The 24,252-nt window shown below is 54.1% G+C and overlaps 1 protein-coding gene and 3 gene segments (V, D, J or C); 1 reads left to right on the top strand and 3 right to left on the bottom strand.

Moving 5' to 3' along the window:
- Window positions 1-1,330: 1,330 nt before the first annotated feature.
- On the bottom strand, window positions 1,331-4,203 carry LOC129148211 (immunoglobulin lambda variable 2-11-like). The segment is given in 3 exon segments: window positions 1,331-1,357; window positions 3,654-4,045; window positions 4,158-4,203. Coding segments are annotated over 3 exon segments (465 nt in total).
- Window positions 4,204-7,060: 2,857 nt separating this feature from the next.
- On the bottom strand, window positions 7,061-8,051 carry LOC129148210 (immunoglobulin lambda variable 2-18-like). The segment is given in 3 exon segments: window positions 7,061-7,099; window positions 7,503-7,894; window positions 8,006-8,051. Coding segments are annotated over 3 exon segments (477 nt in total).
- A 1,507-nt stretch (window positions 8,052-9,558) lies between these two features.
- LOC129148209 (immunoglobulin lambda variable 2-18-like) lies at window positions 9,559-11,915 on the bottom strand. The segment is given in 3 exon segments: window positions 9,559-9,580; window positions 11,392-11,755; window positions 11,867-11,915. Coding segments are annotated over 3 exon segments (432 nt in total).
- Window positions 11,916-16,799: 4,884 nt separating this feature from the next.
- On the top strand, window positions 16,800-23,771 carry PRAME (PRAME nuclear receptor transcriptional regulator). 4 transcript variants are annotated; one of them, XM_054712527.1, is made up of 6 exons: window positions 16,800-16,818; window positions 18,651-18,772; window positions 19,887-19,952; window positions 20,471-20,790; window positions 21,180-21,785; window positions 22,917-23,771. In XM_054712527.1, exons 3-6 carry the CDS (start codon window positions 19,917-19,919, stop codon window positions 23,491-23,493), a joined length of 1,539 nt encoding a protein of 512 aa, XP_054568502.1. In that variant the 5' UTR covers window positions 16,800-16,818; window positions 18,651-18,772; window positions 19,887-19,916; the 3' UTR covers window positions 23,494-23,771. The 4 variants fall into 4 exon arrangements, with proteins under 4 accessions (XP_054568502.1, XP_054568503.1, XP_054568501.1 ...); XM_054712528.1 differs by lacking the exon at window positions 16,800-16,818 and adding an exon at window positions 17,785-17,917 and having other exon boundaries at window positions 18,672-18,772; XM_054712526.1 differs by lacking the exon at window positions 16,800-16,818 and adding an exon at window positions 17,785-17,917.
- The last annotated feature ends 481 nt before the right edge of the window (window positions 23,772-24,252 follow it).

Below are 24,252 nucleotides of genomic sequence, written 5' to 3'. Positions count from 1 at the left end.
AAAAGTCTCTGAGTGGAATTTTCCGAGGCAGGATAGGCTGAGCCGGTGACAGGGCCCAGGAAATGGAGACAATCTCGGATGCCCCCTTCCTTCCTGTTGTAAGAGCCATTGTGGCTCCTGAGGAATCTTGGGACTTCCACTTCCTGCTCTGAGGGATGAAGGGGAGGACAGGGTCCAAGGCAGGCTGGAGAGGGCCCATCGCTCAGTTTCCAGGGGCAACATGCAACGTTGGGCACTTCTCGCCCCTCAAACCTCCCCGCTTCTCCTCTTAGGATGGGTTGACCCGCCCCCTGCCTGTGCATTGGCCCGAGCCTGGGTCCTGAGTCTGAGCCTGGGGTGCATTTGTTGGATGTTGTTTAACAAAGGTATTGGAAGCCCTGGCCGGGTCGCTCAAGTGGTTAGAGTGTCATCCCAACACGCCGAGGTTTCAGGTTCCATCTCCAGTCAGGCCACATGCAAGAAGCGACCCACGAATGCGATGAATGTGGCTGCAACGGAGCGGCTGTACAACTACGTTCTCTTCCTAAACTCACTGAGAGTAGGCTGAGCATTATTGCCTTGGGCCAGGGCTTTAGGCGAGAGACCAAGGAACAGGGCAAAAAAGACAACACACACTCGGAAGCCAGGATGCATGTTGACAAGTGGCAACTGACGCAGGCCTGACAGAGCCCAGTCCCTGGTCTGCAAAGGTTCCCACCAGAAACATCACATGTTCTTCCCAACCAGTGAGGAGTGTGAAGTGATGAGCTGAGATGGAGGACACGTTAGAAGTGCGGGCTGTTCCGGAAGCGGGTGGCTGTCCAGGTCCTCTCTCCCTCCTGCTGGTGAGGACCGGAGAGCCCTGCTGCCAGCACCTCAGCCCCTCAGCCCCTCAGCCCCTCAGTCCCTCAGCCCCTCAGCCCCTCAGTCCCTCAGCCCCTCAGCCCCTCAGCCCCTCAGCACCTCAGTCCCTCAGCCCCTCAGCCCCTCAGCACCTCAGTCCCTCAGCCCCTCAGCCCCTCAGCCCCTCAGCCCCTCAGCACCTCAGTCCCTCAGCCCCTCAGCCCCTCAGCCCCTCAGCCCCTCAGTCCCTCAGCCCCTCAGCCCCTCAGCCCCTCAGCCCCTCAGCCCCTCAGTCCCTCAGCCCCTCAGCCCCTCAGTCCCTCAGCCCCTCAGCCCCTCAGCCCCACAGCCCCTCAGCACCTCAGTCCCTCAGCCCCTCAGCCCCTCAGCCCCTCAGCCCCTCAGCCCCTCAGCCCCTCAGCCCCTCAGTCCCTCAGCCCCTCAGCCCCTCAGCACCTCAGTCCCTCAGCCCCTCAGCCCCTCAGCCCCTCCCTGCACGGGTGTGTCCTCAGCAGCAGTGGACACACGTCTCTGGCTGAGGGGAGCCAGGCAGAGTTGGGTCTGAGGGCATCAGGAGAACCCTGGGGGCCTCATGAGTACAGTTTGCTCTGCCCACCACGCCCTCATGGTCACCGCCCACTGATGGCAACGGGTGGAAAGAGGCCTCTGTGAGGAAGCTGGCGTGTCCCAGGTGCAAGCAGCTCTGGCACCGCCCGGCCATGTCTGGGAGCGTGCGGCCTGGATTCCGATTGGCACTTGCTTGTCTGCGCCAACGTTGTCTTGCCAGGAGCCACTGCCAGTGTCCTGAGCAGCCAAGACTAGTCTCTTCTGTCACCCAGTGAGCGCTCTCTGACTCTCCTGGAGTCCGGGCTCAACTAGGCAACAGGAAATCTACAGCCCCTCAGCCCCCGCCAAGATCCTGCTGGAGAGCCAGGGCCTGGCCCACATCCGGCAAGACCAGACCCAACTCTAGGATCCCTTCTCTTTCCTCTGGGCCGTGTCTGTCTTCTTCAGGGGGAGGGGGTGGGGTGGGCTGGGAGGAGGGCAGTAAATCTGTGGGGAGCTCTGCCCAAGTATGAGCCTGAGCCTCTGGCAGGCAGCCCCTGATGGGCACACTGTCCTTTCCTTTCCTCACTCCGCTGGTTAGCAGCTTATTCTCTTTTAAAAAATATTTTTATTCATTTCAGAGAGGAAGCGAGAGGGAGAGAGAGAGAAACATCAATGATGAGAGACAATCATGGATCGGCTGCCTCCTGCACTGAGGATTGAGCCTGCAAACTGGGCATATGCCCTTGACCAGAATCCGTTCCAAGGCCAAGGCTCTATCCACTGAGCCAAACCACCTAGGGCTAATCTATTCTCATTGTTTCAAAACTGCGTGGTTTGAGGATGCAGTTGTGGGAAGGTACAGAGAAGGAATGAAAAGCAAATACTAGAGGGATTAACCCCAAAGTCAACACAGTGGCTCTTTGGGGAGTGGGAAGGATGGACATGCTTTGGGTGAGTAGATGCAGCCAGAGGTAGATGTGGATTCTATGTGTTACTCCTTCTTACATTGTGAATGTTCATCTCTCACACGCTTCTTTGGGGATGATGCATTTCATAACAGAGGGAATTTAGAAAAATAAACGGAAATGCACGTGAATTCTTTTCCTTCCCTTAGCTCCACAGACAAGAACTCAGAACAAATGCTGCCATGGAGGACATTTTATGACAAACTACAAGGAGAAGGTGAACCCTGGTCCTTTTAGCCTTTGGAGGTGGAGGAAAGTCACGCAGAACATCTGATGGACGCCGGAATAGAGAGAGAAAGCGCCCGTGCACGGATGAAGCCCCCTTGCCCAGTGATGAAGCTGAGGCCCAGGCCCCTCCCCGCCCTCCCCAGTTCATCCGGGAAATGTCCCACAAACAGGTCGAGAGAAGGGAAGATGCCACTCAACAGGAAACCCTCCCGGGGCCACCCCGATGGACTCGAAGAATGAGAAGCTCTAAGAGGCAGAGGAAAAGGAAGCCTACGGATTTCCCTGGGAGTGAGAATTATATTTTATTTCCTCGTGTGAATGATGTGAACCTAAGGTGTTTATGCCCTCGGTCCCAAAAGCATCTCTCTGTCCCTGGGTTGTGATAGAAGAGGCAGATCAATTAAAGGAGCCCATCAATTGATTAATGGGTAAATAAAATGAGGCCTATCCATATGATGCAATATTATTCGGCCATGCTAAGGGATGAAGTCCTGTTGTATGCTTCAGCATGAATGACACTTGAAAACCTTCAATAAATGAGAAAAACCAAACACAAAAGCCCATGTTGTGGGTGATGCCTTCTATGGGCAGTGTCCACAGTTGTGAGGGAGTCAGTGAAAGAAGAGGGAACCTGGCAGTGACAGCTAATGAATGAGGGACTGCATCCGGGGAATGAAAGCGTTCTGGAATTACAGAGTGTGATGCATGCCCATACTCGAGAATATGATAAAAGCCACCGAATGATACACCCTGAAATGATGTACGTTATTGAATGTGAATTCTGGGGGAAAAGATATTAAAAGTAGGTGCTGGTGGATGATTCAGAAAATGAATGTCATTGTGTCTGTGTTATGTATGTATACGCTTGTGTGTGTATATACCTCTACTCACATGTATGCATTCATAAACATATATGCTGAGAGAGATGAAAATAAGAAAACAAAATGAAAAGTAAATATGGTAAAATGTTAAAAAGTGGTGAATCAGGGAAAAGATTACAGAGGATTTCTTTATATCATCTGTAAATTTGTCTTTATGTTTGCAATTATTTAAAAATAAGATAATAGCAAAGGATAAACAAATGAAAGCCTGAGTTGAGGAGTGAAGGGACTTGAGGGAGTTCAAGGAGGTTTTGGTCTCACTTCCCCATGAGCCTGCACCACTGTGCAGAGTGCTACTGCCTGCATAACGGTATGAGCAGCAGTAATAGTCAGCCTCGTCCGCAGCCTGCAGCCCAGAGATGGTCAGGGTGGCCGTGTTGCCAGACTTGGAGCCAGAGAAGCGCTCAGGGATCCCCGAGGGCCGTTTTGTGACTTCGTAAATCAGGAGTTTGGTGGCCAAGCCCGGGCGCTGTTGGTACCAGGACACAAGGTTATAACCACCGACGTCATTGCTGCTTCCAGCACAGGAGATGGTGACTGAAGTCCCAGGAGTCCCGGACACGGAGGGAGGCTGAGTGAGGGCCGCCTGGGCCCAGGACCCTGAAAAGAGCAACAACACACTCTGGTGAGCTCAGTGCTGGGCCAGGGGGAGCCTGAGGAGAAGGCAGAGAGTGAGCCCAGGTGTCCCCGGGCCCCTTCCCTGGAGCCTCACCTGTGCCCTGAGAGAGGAGGCTGAGGAGGAGCAGAGCCCAGGCCATGGTGGAGGTGCCCTGAGAGCGCTGCCTTCTGAGACCCCAAGCCTGAGCCTGGCTCCCCCAGACCTCTCTTATCCCCTCCCCCTGCCCCACGGAGGGAGGGCCCTCCATGCAAATCCATTTCCTGAAACTGCCTCTCCTCACTCCACTCTGACTTGACCTGGTTTCTAGACAGGCCTGCATCCCTGGAAAGAAGAGCTTTATCAAGAATTAAACTCGCCCTGGCTGGGTAGCTCAATTGATTAGCAGGCGTCCTCAAACTATGGCCCACGGGCCACATGCGGGTGTTTTTGCCGTTTTTTTTTTTTTTTACTTCAAAATAAGATATGTGCAGTGTGCATAGGAATTTGTTCATAGTTTTTTTTTTTTAAACTATAGTCCGGCCCTCCAACGGTCTGAGGGACAGTGAACTGCCCCCCTGTTTTAAAAGTTTGAGGACCCCTGGATTACAGCATAGTCCCAATGTGCCATGGTTTCAGGTTCAATCCCCAGTCAGAATCAACCAATGAATGCATTGATATATGGAACAACATATACCTCTCTCTCTCTCTCTCTCTCTCTCTCTCTCTCTCTCTCTCTCTCAAATAAATCAATAATTTTTTAAGAAAGAACCAAACTCTGTAAGATATTCTAAGTAAGATCAGACTGAGCTAGGACAGCATGCGGAAAAGGAGCCAGCCAGGCGGATCCCTACCCTTTCTGTTGTGGGCGTCATGGTGGTTCCTGGTGAGAAATCCCAGGGCTTCCCCCCTGCACTGTGTGCGCAAAGGGGAGGACAGGTTGGCTGACAAAGATCCGGTTGCTCCACTTCCGAGGTACCAATGGCAGAGCTGGGACTGAGTATGGCCCTCAGCTCCCTCTCATCCCCCTCAGTCAGCATGGCTCCTCCCCATGGCTCCATCCTCTGTCTCTGCAGTGGCTTGAGGCTGAAGCTGAGCCCTAGACGTATTAGCCCTAATGGGTAAGAGGCGATCTGTTGGGCACAGCTGTTTTGGGACACAAGGGCCTCAGAGGGAAGCAGCTCTTCAAACTTCCTGGAGGGCCAGCATGAACCACAGCAAGTACCTTGCCCACAGCCCAGGCTCTTGCTGCCCCCTGGTGGCCCAAGAGGGTGCACCCCAAGCACTGGGGAAGGCAGCAGAGTGGGACCCTGGAATCCCTGTTGACTTCCTTCCCATCTCTGTTCTTTCCCATTCAGCTCAGTACCAGGCCCCGGTCCCTTCTGTCTCCCTCTCAGCCCATCTCCCTCTGGCCATCCGCTTCCTCTAGAATGGAATGTGTTGCCTGCCCCACCAGGTGGCCCCGCTGCTCATCCCAGGACTATTTAGCACGTCCCACCATGGACTTGGCACAAGGTTATGGCTTATGAAGCAGCTCTTGGCTCACGGCTGAGGAACATTCAATAAAACCCAAACAGGAAGGCTGGATGAGGAACATGGGACTAGGCGAAGACAGACTGACTTCTCAGAAAGTTGGAAGAAAATATATTGCACAAAGAAGGAAAAACTCTTGTCAAATGGAGATGCCCCCAGGGGCTTGGAATAGCAGGAGTCAAGGTGAGAGATTGGCTGGTTCCTTCTGGAGATTCCAGGGAGAGTCTGTTTCCTGGCTCTTCCAGCTGCCAGGCTGCTGGCATTCCATGGATGTAGCTACATGACTCCAATCTCCGCCTGGTGGCCACAGCTCCTGCTTTAAAACACACACACACACACACACACACACACACACACACACACACACACACTATCCTTTTATTGATTTCAGAGAAGAAGGGAGAGGGAGAGAGAGATAGGAACATCAATGATGAGAGACAATCATGGATCGCTGCCTCCTGCAGGCTGCCCACGGGGGATCAAACCTGCAACCTGGGCCTGTGCCCTTGTCCAGAATCAAATCCAAGACCCTTCAGTCCACAGGCCAACACGCTATCCTCTGAGCCAAATCGGCTAGGGCTAGCTTATTCTCATTGTTTCAAAACTATGTAGTTTGAGGATGCAGTTGTGAGAAGGTACAGAGAAGGAATGAAAAGCAAATAATAGAGGGATTAACCCCAATGTCATCACAGTGGCTCTTTGGCGAGTGGGAAGGATGGACATGCTTTGGGTGAGTACAGGCAGCCAGAGGTAAATGAGGTTTCTATGTGTTACTCCTTCTTACATTGTGAATGTTCATGGAGGACATTTTATGACAAAACATAAGGAGAAGGTGAACCCCTGTCCTTTTAGCCTTTGGAGGTGGAGGAAAGTCACGCAGAACATTTGACGGACGCCGGAAAAGAGAGAGAAAGCGCCTGTGCACGGATGAAGCCCCTTTGCCCAGTGATGAAGCTGAGGCCCAGTCCCCTCCCTGCCCTCCCCAGTTCATCCAGGAAATGTCCCACAAACAGGTCGAGAGAAGGGAAGATGCCACTCAACAGGAAACCCTCCCGGGGCCACCCCGATGGACTCGAAGAATGAGAAGCTCTAAGAGGCAGAGGAAAAGGAAGCCTACGGATTTCCCTGGGAGTGAGAATTATATTTTATTTCCTCGTGTGAATGATGTGAACCTAAGGTGTTTATGCCCTCGGTCCCAAAAGCATCTCTCTGTCCCTGGGTTGTGATAGAAGAGGCAGATCAATTAAAGGAGCCCATCAATTGATTAATGGGTAAATAAAATGAGGCCTATCCATATGATGCAATATTATTCGGCCATGCTAAGGGATGAAGTCCTGATGTATGCTTCAGCATGAATGAGCCTTGAAAACCTTCAATAAACGAGAAAAATCAAACACAAAAGCCCATGTCGTGGGTGATGCCTTCTATGGGCAGTGTCCACAGTTGTGAGGGAGTCAGTGAAAGAAGAGGGAACCTGGGAGTGACAGCTAATGAATGAGGGACTGCTTCCGGGAAATGAAAGCGTTCTGGAATCACAGAGTGTGATGCATGCCCATACTCGAGAATATGATAAAAGCCACCGAATGATACACCCTGAAATGATGTACGTTATTGAATGTGAATTCTGGGCAAAAAGATATTAAAAGTAGGTGCTGGTGGATGATGATTCAGAAAATGAATGTCATTGTGTCTGTGTTATGTATGTATACGCATGTGTGTGTATATACCTCTGCTCACATGTATGCATACATAAACATATATGCTGAGAGAGATGAAATTAAGAAAACAAAATGAAAAGTAAATATGGTAAAATGTTAAAAAGTGGTGAATCAGGGAAAAGATTACAGAGAATTTCTTTACATCATCTGTAAATTTGTGTTTATGTTTGCAATTATTTAAAAATAAGATAATAGCAAAGGATAAACAAACGAAAGCCTGAGTTGAGGAGTGAAGGGACTTGAGGGAGTTCAAGGAGGTTTTGGTCTCACTTCCCCATGAGCCTGCACCACTGTGCAGAGTGCCACTGCTGGTATATGAGCAGCAGTAATAGTCAGCCTCGTCCTCAGCCTGCAGCCCAGAGATGGTCAGGGTGGCCGTGTTGCCAGACTTGGAGCCAGAGAAGCGCTCAGGGATCCCCGAGGGCCGATTGCTGACACCATAAATCAGGAGTTTGGGGGCCGTGCCCGGGCGCTGTTGGTACCAGGACACAAGGTTATAACTCCCGATGTCATTGCTGCTTCCAGCACAGGAGATGGTGACTGACTGTCCCGGGTTCCCGGACATGGAGGGAGGCTGAGTGAGGGCCGCCTGGGCCCAGGACCCTGAAAAGAACAACAACACACTCTGGTGAGCTCAGTGCTGGGCCCGGGGAGCCTGAGGAGGAGGCAGAGAGTGAGCCCAGGTGTCCCCGGGCCCCTTCCCTGGAGCCTCACCTGCGCCCTGAGAGAGGAGGCTGAGGAGGAGCAGAGCCCAGGCCATGGTGGAGGTGCCCTGAGAGCGCTGCCTTCTGAGACCCCAAGCCTGAGCCTGGCTCCCCCAGACCTCTCTTATCCCCTCCCCCTGCCCCACGGAGGGAGGGGCCTCCATGCAAATCCATTTCCTGCACCTGCCTCTCCTCACTCCACTCTGACTTGACCTGGTTTCTAGACAGGCCTGCATCCCTGGAAAGAAGAGCTTTATCAAGAATTAAACTCGCCCTGGCTGGGTAGCTCAATTGATTAGCAGGCGTCCTCAAATTATGGCCCACGGGCCACATGCGGGTGTTTTTGCCGTTTTTTTTTTTTTTACTTCAAAATAAGATATGTGCAGTGTGCATAGGAATTTGTTCATAGTTTTTTTTTAAACTATAGTCCGGCCCTCCAACGGTCTGAGGGACAGTGAACTGGCCCCCTGTTTTAAAAGTTTGAGGACCCCTGGATTACAGCATAGTCCCAATGTGCCATGGTTTCAGGTTCAATCCCCAGTCAGAATCAACCAATGAATGCATTGATATATGGAACAACATATACCTCTCTCTCTCTCTCTTTCTCTCTCTCTCTCTTTCTCTCTCTCTCTGAAATAAATCAATAATTTTTTAAGAAAGAATCAAACTCTGTAAGATATTCTAAGTAAGATCAGACTGAGCTAGGACAGCATGCGGAAAAGGAGCCAGCCAGGAGGATCCCTACCCTTTCTGTTGTGGGCGTCATGGTGATTCCTGGTAAGAAATCCCAGGGCTTCCCCCCTGCACTGTGTGCGCAAAGGGGAGGACAGGTTGGCTGACAAAGATCCGGTTGCTCCACTTCCGAGGTACCAATGGCAGAGCTGGGACTGAGTATGGCCCTCAGCTCCCTCTCACTCCCCTTAGTCAGCATGGCTTCTCCCCATGGCTCCATCCTCTGTCTCTGCCGTGGCTTGAGGCTGAAGCTGAGCCCTAGACATATTAGCCCTAATGGGTAAGAGGTGATCTGTTGGGCACAGCTGTTTTGGGACACAAGGGCCTCAGAGGGAAGCAGCTCTTCAAACTTCCTGGAGGGACAGCATGAACCACAGCAAGTACCTTGCCCACAGCCCAGGCTCTTGCTGCCCCCTGGTGGCCCAAGAGGGTGCACCCCAAGCACTGGGGAAGGCAGCAGAGTGGGACCCTGGAATCCCTGTTGACTTCCTTCCCATCTCTGTCCTTTCCCATTCAGCTCAGTACCAGGCCCCGGTCCCTTCTGTCTCCCTCTCAGCCCATCTCCCTCTGGCCACCCGCTTCCTCTAGAATGGAATGTGTTGCCTGCCCCACCAGGTGGCCCCGCTGCTCATCTCAGGACTATTTAGCACGTCCCACCATGGACTTGGCACAAGGTTATGGCTTATGAAGCAGCTCTTGGCTCAAGGCTGAGGAACATTCAATAAAACCCAAACAGGAAGGCTGGATGAGGAACATGGGACTAGGCGAAGACAGACTGACTTCTCAGAAAGTTGGAAGAAAATATATTGCACAAAGAAGGAAAAACTCTTGTCAAATGGAGATGCCCCCGGGGCTTAGAATAGCAGAAATCAGGGTGTCAGGTGAGCTGGCTCCTCCTGGAGATTCCAGGGAGAGTCTGTTTCCTGGCTCTTCCAGCTGCCAGGCTGCTGGCATTCCATGGATGTAGCTACATGACTCCAATCTCTGCCTGGTGGCCACAGCTCCTGCTTTAAAACACACACACACACACACACACACACACACACACACACACACACACACACACTTTCCTTTTATTGATTTCAGAGAAGAAGGGAGAGGGAGAGAGAGATAGGAACATCAATGATGAGAGACAATCATGGATCGCTGCCTCCTGCAGGCTGCCCACTGGGGATCAAACCTGCAACCTGGGCATGTGCCCTTGTCCAGAATCAAATCCAAGACCCTTCAGTCCACAGGCCAACACGCTATCCTCTGAGCCAAATCGGCTAGGGCTAGCTTATTCTCATTGTTTCAAAACTATGTAGTTTGAGGATGCAGTTGTGAGAAGGTACAGAGAAGGAATGAAAAGCAAATAATAGAGGGATTAACCCCAATGTCAGCACAGTGGCTCTTTGGGGAGTGGTAAGGATGGACATATTTTGGGTGAGTAGATGTAGCCAGAGGTAGATGAGGTTTCTATGTGTTACTCCTTCTTACATTGTGAATGTTCATGGAGGACATTTTATGACAAACCACAAGCAGAAGGTGAACCCCGGTCCTTTTAGCCTTTGGAGGTAGAGGAAAGTCATGCAGAACATTTGACGGACGCCGGAAAAGAGAGAGAAAGCGCCCGTGCACGGATGAAGCCCCTGCCCAGTGATGAAGCTGAGGCCCAGTCCCCTCCCTGCCCTCCCCAGTTCATCCAGGAAATGTCCCACAAACAGGTCGAGAGAAGGGAAGATGCCACTCAACAGGAAACCCTCCCGGGGCCACCCCGATGGACTCGAAGAATGAGAAGCTCTAAGAGGCAGAGGAAAAGGAAGCCTACGGATTTCCCTGGGAGTGAGAATTATATTTTATTTCCTCGTGTGAATGATGTGAACCTAAGGTGTTCATGCCCTCGGTCCCAAAACCATTTCTCTGCCCTTGGGTTGTGATAGAAGAGACAGATCAATTAAAGGAGCCCATCAATCGATTCGTGGATAAATAAAATGAGGCCTATCCATATGATGCAATATTATTCGGCCATGCTAAGGGATGAAGTCCTGATGTATGCTTCAGCATGAATGAGCCTTGAAAACCTTCAATAAACGAGAAAAATCACACACAAAAGCCCATGTCGTGGGTGATGCCTTCTATGGGCAGTGTCCACAGTTGTGAGGGAGTCAGTGAAAGAAGAGGGAACCTGGCAGTGACAGCTAATGAATGAGGGACTGCTTCCGGGGAATGAAAGCGTTCTGGAATTACAGAGTGTGATGCATGCCCATACTTGTGAATATAATAAAAGCCACTGAATGATACACCTTGAAATGATGTACGTTATTGAATGTGAATTCTGGGGAAAAAGATATTAAAAGTAGGTGCTGGTGGACACACCTTACTCTCCAATGATTCAGAAAATGAATGTCATTGTGTCTGTGTTATGTATGTATACGCATGTGTGTGTATATACCTCTGCTCACATGTATGCATTCATAAACATATACGCTGAGAGAGATGAAAATAAGAAAACAAATTGAAAAGTAAATATGGTAAAATGTTAAAAAGTGGTGAATCAGGGAAAAGATTATAGAGGATTTCTTTATATCATCTGTAAATTTGTGTTTATGTTTGCAATTATTTAAAAATAAGATAATAGCAAAGGATAAACAAATGAAAGCCTGAGTTGAGGAGTGAAGGGACTTGAGGGAGTTCAAGGAGGTTTTGGTCTCACTTCCCCATGAGCCTGCACCACTGTGGAGAGTGCCATCACTCCTATATGAGCAGCAGTAATAGTCAGCCTCGTCCTCAGCCTGCAGCCCAGAGATGGTCAGGGTGGCCGTGTTGCCAGACTTGGAGCCAGAGAAGCGCTCAGGGATCCCCGAGGGCCGTTTTGTGACTTCGTAAATCAGGAGTTTGGGGGCCGAGCCCGGTTGCTGTTGGTACCAGGATACTTCATTATAACGCCCGATGTCATTGCTGCTTCCAGCACAGGAGATGGTGACTGACTGTCCCGGGTTCCCGGACATGGAGGGAGGCTGAGTGAGGGCCGCCTGGGCCCAGGACCCTGAAAAGAGCAACAACACACTCTGGTGAGCTAAGTGCTGGGCCCGGGGAGCCTGAGGAGGAGGCAGAGAGTGAGCCCAGGTGTCCCCGGGCCCCTTCCCTGGAGCCTCACCTGTGCCCTGAGAGAGGAGGCTGAGGAGGAGCAGAGCCCAGGCCATGGTGGAGGTGCCCTGAGAGCGCTGCCTTCTGAGACCCCAAGCCTGAGCCTGGCTCCCCCAGACCTCTCTTATCCCCTCCCCCTGCCTCACGGAGGGAGGGGCCTCCATGCAAATCCATTTCCTGCACCTGCCTCTCCTCCCTCCACTCTGACTTGACCTGGAGTCTAGACAGGCCTGCATCCCTGGAAAGAAGAGCTTTATCAAGAATTAAACTCTTGCCCTGGCTGGGTAGCTCAATTGATTAGCAGGCGTCCTCAAACTATGGCCCAAGGGCCACATGCGGGTGTTTTTGCCGTTTTGTTTTTTTTACTTCAAAATAAGATATGTGCAGTGTGCATAGGAATTTGTTCACAGTTTTTTTTTAAACTATAGTCCGGCCTTCCAATGGTCTGAGGGACAGTGAACTGGCCCCCTGTTTTAAAAGTTTGAGGACCCCTGGATTACAGCATAGTCCCAATGTGCCATGGTTTCAGGTTCAATCCCCAGTCAGAATCAACCAATGAATGCATTGATATATGGAACAACATATACATCTCTCTCTCTCTCTCTCTCTCTCTCTCTCTCTCTCTCTCTCAAATCAATCAATAATTTTTTAAGGAAGAACCAAACTCTGTAAGATATTCTTAGTAATATCAGACTGAGCTAGGACAGCATGCGGAAAAGGAGCCAGCCAGGCGGATCCCTACCCTTTCTTTTGTGGGCGTCATGGTGGTTCCTGGTGAGAAATCCCAGGACTTCCCCCCTGCACTGTGTGTGCAAAGGGGAGGACAGGTTGGCTGACAAAGATCCGGTTGCTCCATTTCCCAGACACCAATGGCAGAGCTGGGACTGAGTATGGCCCTCAGCTCCCTCTCATCCCCCTTAGTCAGCATGGCTCCTCCCCATGGCTCCATCCTCTGTCTCTGCCGTGGCTTGAGGCTGAAGCTGAGCCCTAGACATATTAGCCCTAATGGGTAAGAGGCGATCTGTTGGGCACAGCTGTTTTGGGACACAAGGACCTCAGAGGGAAGCAGCTCTTCAAACTTCCTGGAGGGCCAGCATGAACCACAGCAAGTACCTTGCCCACAACCCAGGCTCTTGCTGCCCCCTGGTGGCCCAAGAGGGTGCACCCCAAGCACTGGGGAAGGCAGCAGAGTGGGACCCTGGAATCCCTGTTGACTTCCTTCCCATCTCTGTCCTTTCCCATTCAGCTCAGTACCAGGCCCCGGTCCCTTCTGTCTCCCTCTCAGCCCATCTCCCTCTGGCCATCCGCTTCCTCTTGAATGGACAAAGTTATTCTAGAGCTTATCTCTTAGCTAGATAACCTGGGTCTCATTGTGTCTGAATTTTCCTGACATGTGTGTTCTGTTCTTCCTCAACTACCTGCAAACCGCCCGTTCTCACAGCTGAAATCTAATATCCCATTTCCCCCCATTTTCTCCTTTGTTCAAAAATGCCTTATATAGCCGGGCCAGCGTGGCTCAGTGGTTGAGCATCGACCTATGAATCAGGAGGTCATGGTTCAATTCCTGGTGGGGCACATGCCTAGGTTGTGGGTTCGGTCCCCAGTGGGGTGTGTGCAGGAGCAGCTGATCAATGATTCTTTCTCATCATTGATGTTTCTGTCTCTCTCTTCCTCTCCCTTCCTCTGTGGTTCACCCAAATCATGACACACAGGCTAGGGAACGCAGAGCAGCCACCCGGAATTCTCTCCAAGACCTTTCACATCCGCTTGGTCCTGCAGCAGACCGGGGTCCAGAGGCCATTTTAGGTGCGTGTTTTCAAATCAGGAGCCTATTGTGTGTTGGGTGTCATGGAAGCACAACTCACAGAAACCCCACTCTGGGGGCAAGGAGCCCCCGCCAGGACTCCACAGCCCTGAATTCATTCTTTTTTAAAAAAATATCTATTTTATTGATTTTTTACAGAGAGGAAGGGAGAGGGATAGAGAGTTAGAAACATCCATGAGAGAGAAACATCAATCAGCTGCCTCCTGCACACCCCCTCCTGGGGATGTGCCTGCAACCAAGGTACATGCCCTTGACCGGAATTGAACCCGGGACCCTTCACTCCGCAGGCCGACGCTCTGTCCACTGAGCCAAACTGGTTAGGGCTCAATTCCTTCTTGAGTTGTCCACTCTGCTTTGGACGAGCGGCTTGTCCTTTCCTGTCTCAGTGTGTCCACTGAGAATCACTAAGGCCGCATTCAAGTTCCCAGCACCCTTGCGTGCGTCAGGCTAGAAAATCAAGACTAAGTTTCCATTCGTTGGTAAGCGCTCTATGACCGTTATACCAAGTCACGCATGGTTAGGTCGAGAATGCAGGTTCTTCCTCCTTCGGGCTTACTTTAGGTGATCATAGAAGAAAGCATAGTCCGCCCTCGCTGGTTTGGCTCAGTGGATAGAGCGTCGGCCTGCAGGCTGAAGGGTCCTGGGTTCAATTCCGGTCAAGGGCACATGCCTGGATTGTGGCTTGATCCTCAGTGTGGGGCATGCAGGAGGCATCTGATCAATGATTCTCTCTCATCATTGACATCTCTCTCTCTCCCTCTCCCTTTCTCTCTGAAATCAATTAAAAAATATGTGTATTAAAAAGTATTTTCCTCTTTCAGTTCATTTCTTTCTCATCCCCTCACAGATTAGCTGAGACTCAGCCTCTATCAGCTGCACACACACAAAACAGCTCCTACAAAAGCATCCCCCTCCTCCCTCCCCTCACTGAAGGGTTTTAAAGTCTCCATGGTGACCATTACAATGCAGTGCAGGTTGACTGTACCTTTCAATATTTCCAAAATGAAAATAGCTCTATTTCCATTGCTAGTCAAGGAAAAAAATGATAGAAAACATTTAAAAAATACAGAAAAGGGTTTTAAGAAAACCAACCTGATCATTTTAGTGACCACCTTCTGGGCACTAACCTGCTTTTCTGAGATGCTCACAAAGATGAATTACATCTCTCCCAGGAGGGCGGGCCCTGTAACTCTCAGTCCCTCTTCCATATCCAGGCCTAGCGTAGCCCAGGAATTCGGTAAACATTGTGAGGCATGACTTGAAGCAATGAAATAAGTGGATGTTATATTCACATTTACTGTTACACAAATAGGGTTGCATTATATAGTCAGTTGGGAGACCTGCATTTTGCTTTCAAATATACAGACCTCATCTTTTTCGTGTATCAATCCCAGCAAGTATGACAAGCAACGGGATCATGAAAATAAGGGCAGGCAATCTTCAAATAGACTCCCTTTTATTTTTTTACCTTTTTAAAATAAATCTTTATTGTTGAAAGTATTACACGTGTTCTTCTTTTTTCCCCACTAACCTCTTCCAGCCTGCTCCCATCCTCTCCTCCCCCCAGGCCCTCACCACCCCATGGTCCACGGGTGATGCATCTATGCAGACAAGTTCATCGGTTGATCTCTTCCCACCCCCCTCCCCTGCCTTCCCTCTGAGGTTCATGGATTCCCTTTTAATTCCGAGTTCCACAGATGCACCCGCTATCCTCTCTGTCGCTTATCACCCGCCCCTCTGCCCCGGTCTCCTTCATGTTCTCAGATTAGCCACGCACTTGACTGTCTCAGAAAGTGCGAGGTCTGTCCTCATGCCCACAGCAGGGCCCTCTCAGCCCCAGAGGCTCCGGCCGGCTCCGGCCTCAGACAGGAGGCTGCCGCCTTGGGAACGTCCCACACCGGCCCCTTTGTCTTCTTCAGAGGCCTCCTTACAATCGCCCCGTGAGGACAACGGCCTTCTTGTCTCCGGGTGGCTGGTTTGTTTTTCTATTTTCATCCTAAGCCTTGTGAGGAGATACCGTGTGTATCTCCGAGCACGGCGTGAGCAGCCACTCAAGGACAAATATTTGCTGAAGGAGGCTAGAGAGGGAGGGAGGGGTAGCGGGACCTCCAGTTCCAAGGAGAAAAAAGGGAGGTTTTTCACCAGCTCTGCTCTAGGGACCGTCCCAGATCCGCTGGGGATCAATGCGATGGCCTCATTTGCACTCATTCATTCATCCATGTAGCTGGAAACCTTAAACTCTGCCAGCTCATAGGCATGAGGAGTGCCTGGAGGGACGGCAGGGTAGACTCACACATACACACACACACACACACACACACACTCACTCACACGCACACACACTCACCCAGGTGCACACATGCATACACATGCACACAGACACACACAGGCTCATAGGCACAGACACACACACGCACGCACACAGACACAGACACACACGCACGCACACAGGCGCACACACAGGCACGCACACACGCACACACACAGGCACACACGCACACAGGCGCACACAGGATGCACACAGGCATGCACACACACGCACACACACATGGCCAGCCTCACCACCCTGCTTGTTGCTCTCAGCCACCACCACTTCCCAGAGCCTGCCGTTGAGAGATCCAGGGTCCCTCGCATGACGGGGACACAGTGTCCACTGCCCACGGTCCCTTCCAGAAATGACCCGCAGTTGGAGGAGGCTGAGTGAGGACGTGGTTTCAAAAGTCCCCACGGAGCCCCGCCCCCCGAGGCCCGCTGGAGTGACAGGCCGGGGCCTCCGCTCTGCTCTTAGCCTCCCCCCTCCTCCCCGGGAAAGGATCCCCCGGAAGCCCCACTTTTCTCTCCTAAAGAGACTTTCCAAAAGGGGGCGCCCCAACCTGGCCCCTTGAGGACGCCCGGCCCCCAGCGCCCCCTGGTGGCGGCCCGGAGAGCCCCGGGTAGGAGGCAGCGCAGAGAGAGAGAGGCTGCGCACCCCCGGCTGGGCTCCCCTCAGCGTGGCTGGCGGCCCCCTCCTTGGAGCTCTGCCCCATTTTGTTTCAGGCCCAGTTGGACCTTTGTCCAAAGCGGGTGCTGGTGAGAAGAGAAGAGAAGCCCTTCGCCTCGGGGAGCGGCCGCTGCGACCACCTGGAGGCCTGGGGGAGGTGAGTAGGGCGGACGCCGGGATCTGGGGGTCTGGGGATCTGGGGCGTCGGAAGGAGCTGGCCCACCCACCCCGGGGAGGACTGAGGAGCCCCCTGGGGAGAGGACAGGCTCATTGCTGTGCTGGGCGCCCCTCTGCGGGGGGGGGGGGGGGTGGGGGGCGGCAATGGCCGCCTCCAGGGCGTGGGGACATGGGACCAGCCCAGGGCGGGGAGCCCTTTTCTAGACAAGGAGGTGGGAAGGGGGGGCGAGAACCCTCAATCAGGGACCCCGGGAGGCGACAGTAGCACCCCACAACCGCAGGGGAAAAGGGGCGGAGGGGAAGGGGTCCCCGGAAAAACAGACCCGGGGGAGAGTGGGACGTGAGTTGGGGTGTCCGGGGCCTCCTTTTTCTCTCTCTACATCCCAGCCCACCCCCACCGTATCCCATCCTCACCCCCCAACCCACCCGGCCCCCCACCCCCACCCTATCCCATCCTCACCCCCCAACCCACCCGGCCCCCCACCCCCACCCTATCCCATCCTCACCCCCCCTACCCACCCGGCCCCCCCACCCCCACCCTATCCCATCCTCACCCCCCAACCCACCCGGCCCCCCACCCCCACCCTATCCCATCCTCACCCCCCTACCCACCCGGACCCCCACCCTATCCCATCCTCACCCCCCAACCCACCCGGCCCCCCACCCCCACCCTATCCCATCCTCACCCCCAACCCACCCGGCCCCCCACCCCCACCCTATCCCATCCTCACCCCCCTACCCACCCGGCCCCCCACCCCCACCCTATCCCATCCTCACCCCCCAACCCACCCGGCCCCCCAAGCAGCCCCCCCACCTCCCCACCCCCTGGCAGCCTGCTGGGCGTGGCCACAGGCACCACCCCTCCCCCATCGTCTCTCTGTCCGTTAAACCCCTTCTGGGCCCCTTCGGAGACCCCGCTCACGAGATCAGGATCTCGCGAGACTTCGCCCGAGAAGGAAGGAACCAGAAGGCAGGATTGGCCGGGGCCGCCGCTTCCGGTGGGAGAGCAGCGAGCGCCCGCGGCCATTGTTCCTTTCCCTCCGCCAGCGCCGGACACGAGGCCCCGCGGCCTGGGAGACGTAAGCTCACTCTCCGCTCCTTCGCTTGCTCGTCCCGCTGGGCGGCCTGGCGCTGCTCACGCGTGACCCTCGACCCCCCCCATGTCCCGTGTGAAAGGGGCTCCCCCGGGGGGCGGGGGGGGGGAGTGAGGCCTGAGGGAAAGGCGCCTCCCGCGCGCGAGGCCGCTGCTCTGAGCTTCAGGCGCCGCCCCCCCTCCGCCCCCCTCCCCCCCCACCTTCCCCCCCCCCCTTCCCCCCCCCACCTTCCCACCCCCAACCCCCCTACGCGTGGCTCCAGCTCCGCTGGCCAGGGAGGCGCCCCGCTGGACGCGCCAGGGCCCCGGGGGCAGGGGAGGGCAGGGATGTGGCTGCGGGGTGGGGGTGGGGGGTGGGGGGGAGGGGGGCGGGGTAGAGAAAGGCCGCTTCTCACCGGGCACAAGGCCTGTCACTCAAGGCTGCCCTCGGGTCCCGCCGGTGAACCATTGGTCGGGTTGGAGGTGAGAGGTGATGCCCACCGAAAGGGAGGATCCTGCCTCCAGGGGTTTTGTGCTTTCCATTTAACCATTTAATATATGATTAACATATATTTCTTTTAGTCGATTTGAGAGAGAGAGACATTGGTTGGCCGCTGCCACGCCCACCATGTGCCTTTGGGTGCACAGCGCACAGGACGATGCCCAGCCGTCCAGGGGCGCCTCCCGTTGTCCGTTTCCCGAAGTAGTCGTGTTAACCTGCTGTCTCCTTGTTTTTGGAGCCTTTTGGTTCTCACTCTCAGGCTTGGGCGGACACGGTGACCGAGACCAGAGAAGCCCTCGGAGACCATTGGAGGACCTGGGCCAGCCTGAGCTGCACCCAGTGGCAGGGAGACATCTTCAGGTGAGCCCGTTCCTGAGCCCTCTTGGGGGTCGGGAGAAGCCCCGTGGCCCCTCCGTTCTCACCATCCAGGAAGTAGGTGGATCTGCATCCCCAGGTCCCCCGTGGGGAGGAGGAACAGGAGCAGCTATTGTATCCCCAAGTCATTTCTCCCAGAAGGCATCTGTCCCGCTGCCTTGCTATAGGAAGCAGAAGAGCAGACGCTGTGGTGCGTGAGGGACCCCCTTCCCAAAGCCACGGTCACCGCTGGAAGCTCTGCTCGGAGTGAAGGAGCAGGGCTGCCGCCAGACCCCCAGATTGGCTCACGTTTGGTGTCAAGTAGGCTTTGGTCTCCCTTCCCGTGAGCTTGGACCACTGGGGGACAGGGGTGCCTCTGGAGAGAAAGCAGCAATAGCGCACAGCTTGTCCTCCGGCTGCAGCCAGGAAGGTCGGGGGGCCCTCGGAGCTGGAGATGGGGCAGGAGAGAGGACGACCTCAGGCATTGGGAGCATGGGGCTGCACACAGATGCTGTTGGTACTAGGACACCTAGTTATTAACCCCTTCCTCCCCCCGACACACACACACACACACACACACACACACACACACACACACACCGGTGTTACTTCTGACTCAGCTGCGCTGAGAATGGCTATGTCAGGGCAGACGGGGCCCAGGACCCTGAGAGGAGAGGTCAAGGCCATGACTCCAGAGTAGTTTGATGCAGAAAGCGGCTCCCAAGTCAGCACAGACCGGAGAGGGAAAACAGCATTCTGAAGACCCCTGGTTTCCTTCTTAACCACTACCCCTTTAATTCTCCGGTATCTCCAGATCAAAAGCTTTGAATTTCCCGAACAAAACATACTTTCCCCTGTCTTGGGTAATTCCCTTGTCCCTTACGAACGAGCGGCCCCTCCCTTCCCCTGGCCAACTCCTGGTTGTGATGTTGGCCTGACCTCCTTTGGGGAAGCCTTGACCCTCAAAACCTGGGAGACCAACGGTCCCTCGGTTGTAGCTCGGTTCCTCTGAATGGGCACATGATTTGCATTTAGGTAACAAAGTGTAAGACACGATTTGATATTCAATAATGTTTTTTCTTTCTTTTTCTTTGGGGATGGTACCGCTGTCTGCCTAAAGCTGTCTTAACGCGGACATTCGGGAATTTTGATGTGGCGCAAACGCCCCCATCAAGCCTCCTCCCAGGTTGGTTTCAGTTTCTTTTTCTCTCATGAATGGACGTAGGATTCGGTTAGGTCAGTGGTCGGCAAACTCATTAGTCAACAGAGTGGCAAACCGCGGTTCACGAGCCGCAGTTTGCCGACCACTGGTCTAGATTATTTGTTGGAGCTGATAAAGAGGCTGTGCTGGCCATGAGCTTCCCCTTATTCTACTTGTTTTCAGTCCTTGAGTGAAATCAGACACTTTTTTCCCAGTACTCCCTGCACAGCAGAGTTCAATGCTGCCAGTGGGTAGCAGTGGGAGGGGGCCGGGGTTCTTACCCCTCCTCGGGTGCCTGGCGAGATGCTGTCCTGCCACCGGCAGAGGCAGAGCTGTGGCCTTGTGGCCCCCACGCAGAAAATGGAGTCGGGGTAAATGGAGGTCGCTCCCCCTGTTGCCAGGGCAGAGCCTTTGGCCCTCAGCTGGTTCCCCTCAAGGGTGGAGGGACGGGGGTTGCTCGTGCTCAGCCTGACAAGGATGCCTTGCTCCCGGCTGTCTCCCAGGATCACTATCAGGGCAGCTTCATCAGGATGAGCCTCCCGGCCCCGCGCAGACTCCTGGAGCTGGCCTGCCAGAGCCTGCTGAAGGACGAGGCCTCGGCCATCGCTGCTCTGGAGTTGCTGCCCAGGGAGCTCTTCCCGCCACTGTTCATGGCGGCCTTTGCCGGGAAGCACAGCACGGTCCTGAAGATGATGGTGCAGGCCTGGCCCTTCCCCTGCCTGCCGCTGGGGGCCCTGATGAAGGATCGGCAGCCGGACCACGAGATTTTCCAGGCTGCGCTCGATGGGCTCGATGCCCTGCTTGCCCGGGAGACTCGCCCCAGGTGACGGGACTCAGTAGCCTGGTTGGACCCTGGGGGTCTGAGCAGACACAGCGGGGACCAGGGAGCATGCTGGGCCTAAGGGAGAGCTCAGGGAGGCCTTGGAGCCATTGCTGCGGTCATTCTGGGAAGAGGCTTTGGGTGTATAGGGCTGGTTAGGATGCAGAGGGTGACCTGAGGAACATGAGCCACCCCCTATGGTGGCACTTAAAGGTCCCAGGAATGGGGACCAGGAAGGATCCCAGTAGTGCAAGGAGCACCTGATACCTGGGGTGTGGAGTAAAAGTCCCTTCAGGTGTCTGGCCCAGGTGCCCAGATCCCTAGACTCACGGTCATGGTCTTATTCCCTGTTACCTTCACGCACCCCCGTCCACCTCCCGTTTTCCCCGCAGGAGATGGAAGCTGCAGCTGCTGAATTTACAGAAGAAAGTTCACCAGGAGTTCTGGACCGTGTGGTCCGGAACCAGAGCCGACGTGTGCTCGCTGCTGGAGCCGGAGGCCCCCCTGCCCATGAGGAAGAGAGGGAAAGGGCACAGTCCCGGGGCGGGGCCGAGTCCACCCGTGGCCCCCGTGCAGGTGTTCGTAGACCTTTGCCTCAAGGAAGGGATCCCTGATGAGTCCCTCAGCTACCTCATCAAGAAAGTCACCGAGCGGAGAGGTTCGCTGCACCTGTGCTGTAAGAAGCTGAAGGTCTTCGCCGTGTCCAAGCAAAACATGAACATCCTCAGCATGGTGCAGCTCGACTCTGTCCAGGATCTGGAACTGAATTGTACCTGGAAGCTGTCCACGCTGAAGAAGTTCGCTCCGTACCTGGGCCAGATGGGCAACCTGCGCCGCTTCCTCCTCTCCCACATCCTTACGTCTTCTCGCACCACCTTGGAGCAGGAGGAGCAGTGCATTGGCCAGGTCACCGCCCAGTTCCGCAGCCTGCCCTGCCTCCAGGAGCTCTGTCTGGACTCTGTCTCCTTCCTCAAAGGCCGCCTGGACCAGATCCTCAGGTGAGGGGGGGCGCGCTTTCTCCGCAGGCCAGAGCGAGCCCCTTCATCTCAGCCCACAGTGACGGGGTCTCCTGTGCCGCCGTCAGCCCTGCTGGAGTGTATGTGTTACTAGTTGGTCCACGCAGTCAGTGTCACGTTCACTGCTCTGCCTCTTGCATGTTGTCACCTCCCCCCCCTTCCCCCCCAGACAAAGGTTGGAGGTATGGACTAGGACAGATGCTATTAAAGAGACTCCTTGCTAGGAATCGATGTAATGGCACTTGAGGCCGGGTGAGGGTAGCTTGGGGAATTCCTCCCTTAGGAAGGGATGTCTGGGTGAAGGTGATGGAAGAGAGCCCGGTGAGGGTGGCAGTGACGAAGGGAAAGCCATCAGAGGTGAGGTTCCAGGGCTAAGCTCTGCACTCAGCAGTTGGTCCATAGGAGCCCTTCACTCCAAACCTGCCTCCAATTGCCTGTCTGCCAAGGGTTGCCTTAGGCGCCAGCTGAGGGGATTCGTGGGAAATGCAGGGCTCTGGAGTGAGGAGCTCTGAAAAGGGATAGATGGTTTGTGGATGATGCAGTGATCTAAGTTCCCGCGGGCTGGCAGCCCCCACTAGTGTTGGCAGACCTTGCCCAGGTGAGTCCTTTCTGCGCGTCTGCCAGTAGCCTCATTGGGCTCAGAGATAAGAGTGAGGAGGGTCCAGGCTGCGGCTGGAAGGAAGCCAGAGTTGAAGGCATTTAGGATCATGTCTCCCATTACTAAGATTTACTGACTCCCTCCTGCTTGAGGCATTCAGGCTCCTTTCTGAGCACCTCCCACCTTTGCTTTCATTCATCCTCACAAACTCCGGAGGGCGGGGGGGGGGGGGCAGTCAGAGGGTTATGATGCACTCTGCTTGACAGCGGAGCAGAGGCAGTGTGAGGTTTCATTCACTTGATCCAGTCACACAGCAAATAAGTGATGGGGGAAGGATGCCACTCCAATCTGCGCTGCTTCAATGCCTGCACCATGCAGCATCCTGGGGTTGATCATTATCTGGAAAGCTTTAGGTTTGGGGAGATGGGCCTCTTTTCCCTTAAGGCCTGGGCCACCCTCACCTCCCGCTGCCCACCAGCTCCACCCCCGGAACTAACTGCTCTGTGTCTCCCCAGGTGCCTGAAGAGCCCCTTGCAGACCCTGTCCATCACTAACTGCCTGTTTTTAGAAAGAGACCTGAGACACCTGTCCCGGCACCTGAACGTCAGCCAGCTGAAAGGCCTGAGTTTCAACGGGCTCAACCTGACCCATATCAGGTCGGGGCCGCTCCAAGTTCTGATAGAGAAAGCCTCCCTCACCCTCCAGGCCCTGGAGTTGGATGAGTGTGGGATCTTGGACCCCCAGTTCATGGACATCCTGTCGGCCCTGAGCCACTGCTCCCAGCTGAAGACCCTGAGCTTCTGTGAAAACCCCATCTCCATGACGGTCCTGGAGGACCTGCTGCGCCACACCGTCGGGCTGAGCAAGCTGACCCGCGTGCTGTACGCTGCGCCCCTGGAGAGTTACGAGGAATCCAGTGGCACCCTCCACCTGGGCAAACTTGCCCAGGTGCATGCCGTGCTGAAGCAATTGCTGCAGAAGTTGGGGCGGCCCGACATGATCTGGCTCTGTGCCAGCCCCTGTCCTCGCTGTGGCGATAGAACCTTCTATGACCCAGAGCCCATTCTGTGTCCCTGTTATGTGTCTGTCTAGCTGGGTGCACATCTCACAGGCTTTATTCTGGGCACTCGGACACTGAAGCCCAGACATAAGTGTATCTTAAAGGAACACAGCAGCCTCAGTTTCAGACTACTCAGTGTGGGGGGAAATGTTGACAGGGGGAGCTAATAGTTTCTTTGGGGAGATATGTTAGACATACGAATCTGTATCTCTAGCGGGGAGGGATTCCGATTTGGGAAGTACATGTGGGAGTTACCTTTGTTTGAATGGTTGTGAAGAAATGTCAGTAATAAAGGGAACCTGAGTGTTAACCATCTGGTGTCCTCTATGACATGTTAACCCAATTGTCCAATCTGCAGTTACTGGTCAAATGAGCATCCATGATGCCCAGACACTCTCGGCTGGATGAGGTTGGGTCCCAGGAGTTCACATCACCATTTAGCACTTCCTGTTGGGTTATTTTTTCTGGTGCATCAGTCTCTCCACACTACCTCTGTGCCTGTTCCGTCAGCCAGCACACACAAGGTGCATCCATGGCGTCTGGAACGTACTAAGTGGCTGATAGTGAGAGCCACTGAAGTACAAGTTCTCAGGGACCCTCACTGCCCAGGCCCTATTCCTCCCCACGGAGAGCCAGTGGGGCGTGCAGGAGGTAGCTGACCAATGATTCTCATCATTGATGTTTCTGTCTCCTGCCCTCTCCCTTCCTCCTGAATCAAGACAAAAGTATAGATCCAGAAGTATGTAAATAGCTTAGCGTTTTGATACACAGAATTATCTAAGAAATACAAG

This window comes from Eptesicus fuscus, chromosome 23 (genome assembly GCF_027574615.1).
Source record: "Eptesicus fuscus isolate TK198812 chromosome 23, DD_ASM_mEF_20220401, whole genome shotgun sequence".
Taxonomy (NCBI): Eukaryota; Metazoa; Chordata; class Mammalia; order Chiroptera; family Vespertilionidae; genus Eptesicus; species Eptesicus fuscus.
This window is presented reverse-complemented; position numbering and strand designations above follow the sequence as displayed.

Coding starts and splice junctions, on each gene's coding strand:
- PRAME (XM_054712527.1), top strand. CDS start 19,917: ATGTGGCGCAAACGCCCCCATCAAGCCTCCTCCCAG. Junction 19,953..20,470: donor CCCATCAAGCCTCCTCCCAG/GTTGGTTTCAGT, acceptor GCTGTCTCCCAG/GATCACTATCAGGGCAGCTT. Junction 20,791..21,179: donor GCCCGGGAGACTCGCCCCAG/GTGACGGGACTC, acceptor TTTTCCCCGCAG/GAGATGGAAGCTGCAGCTGC.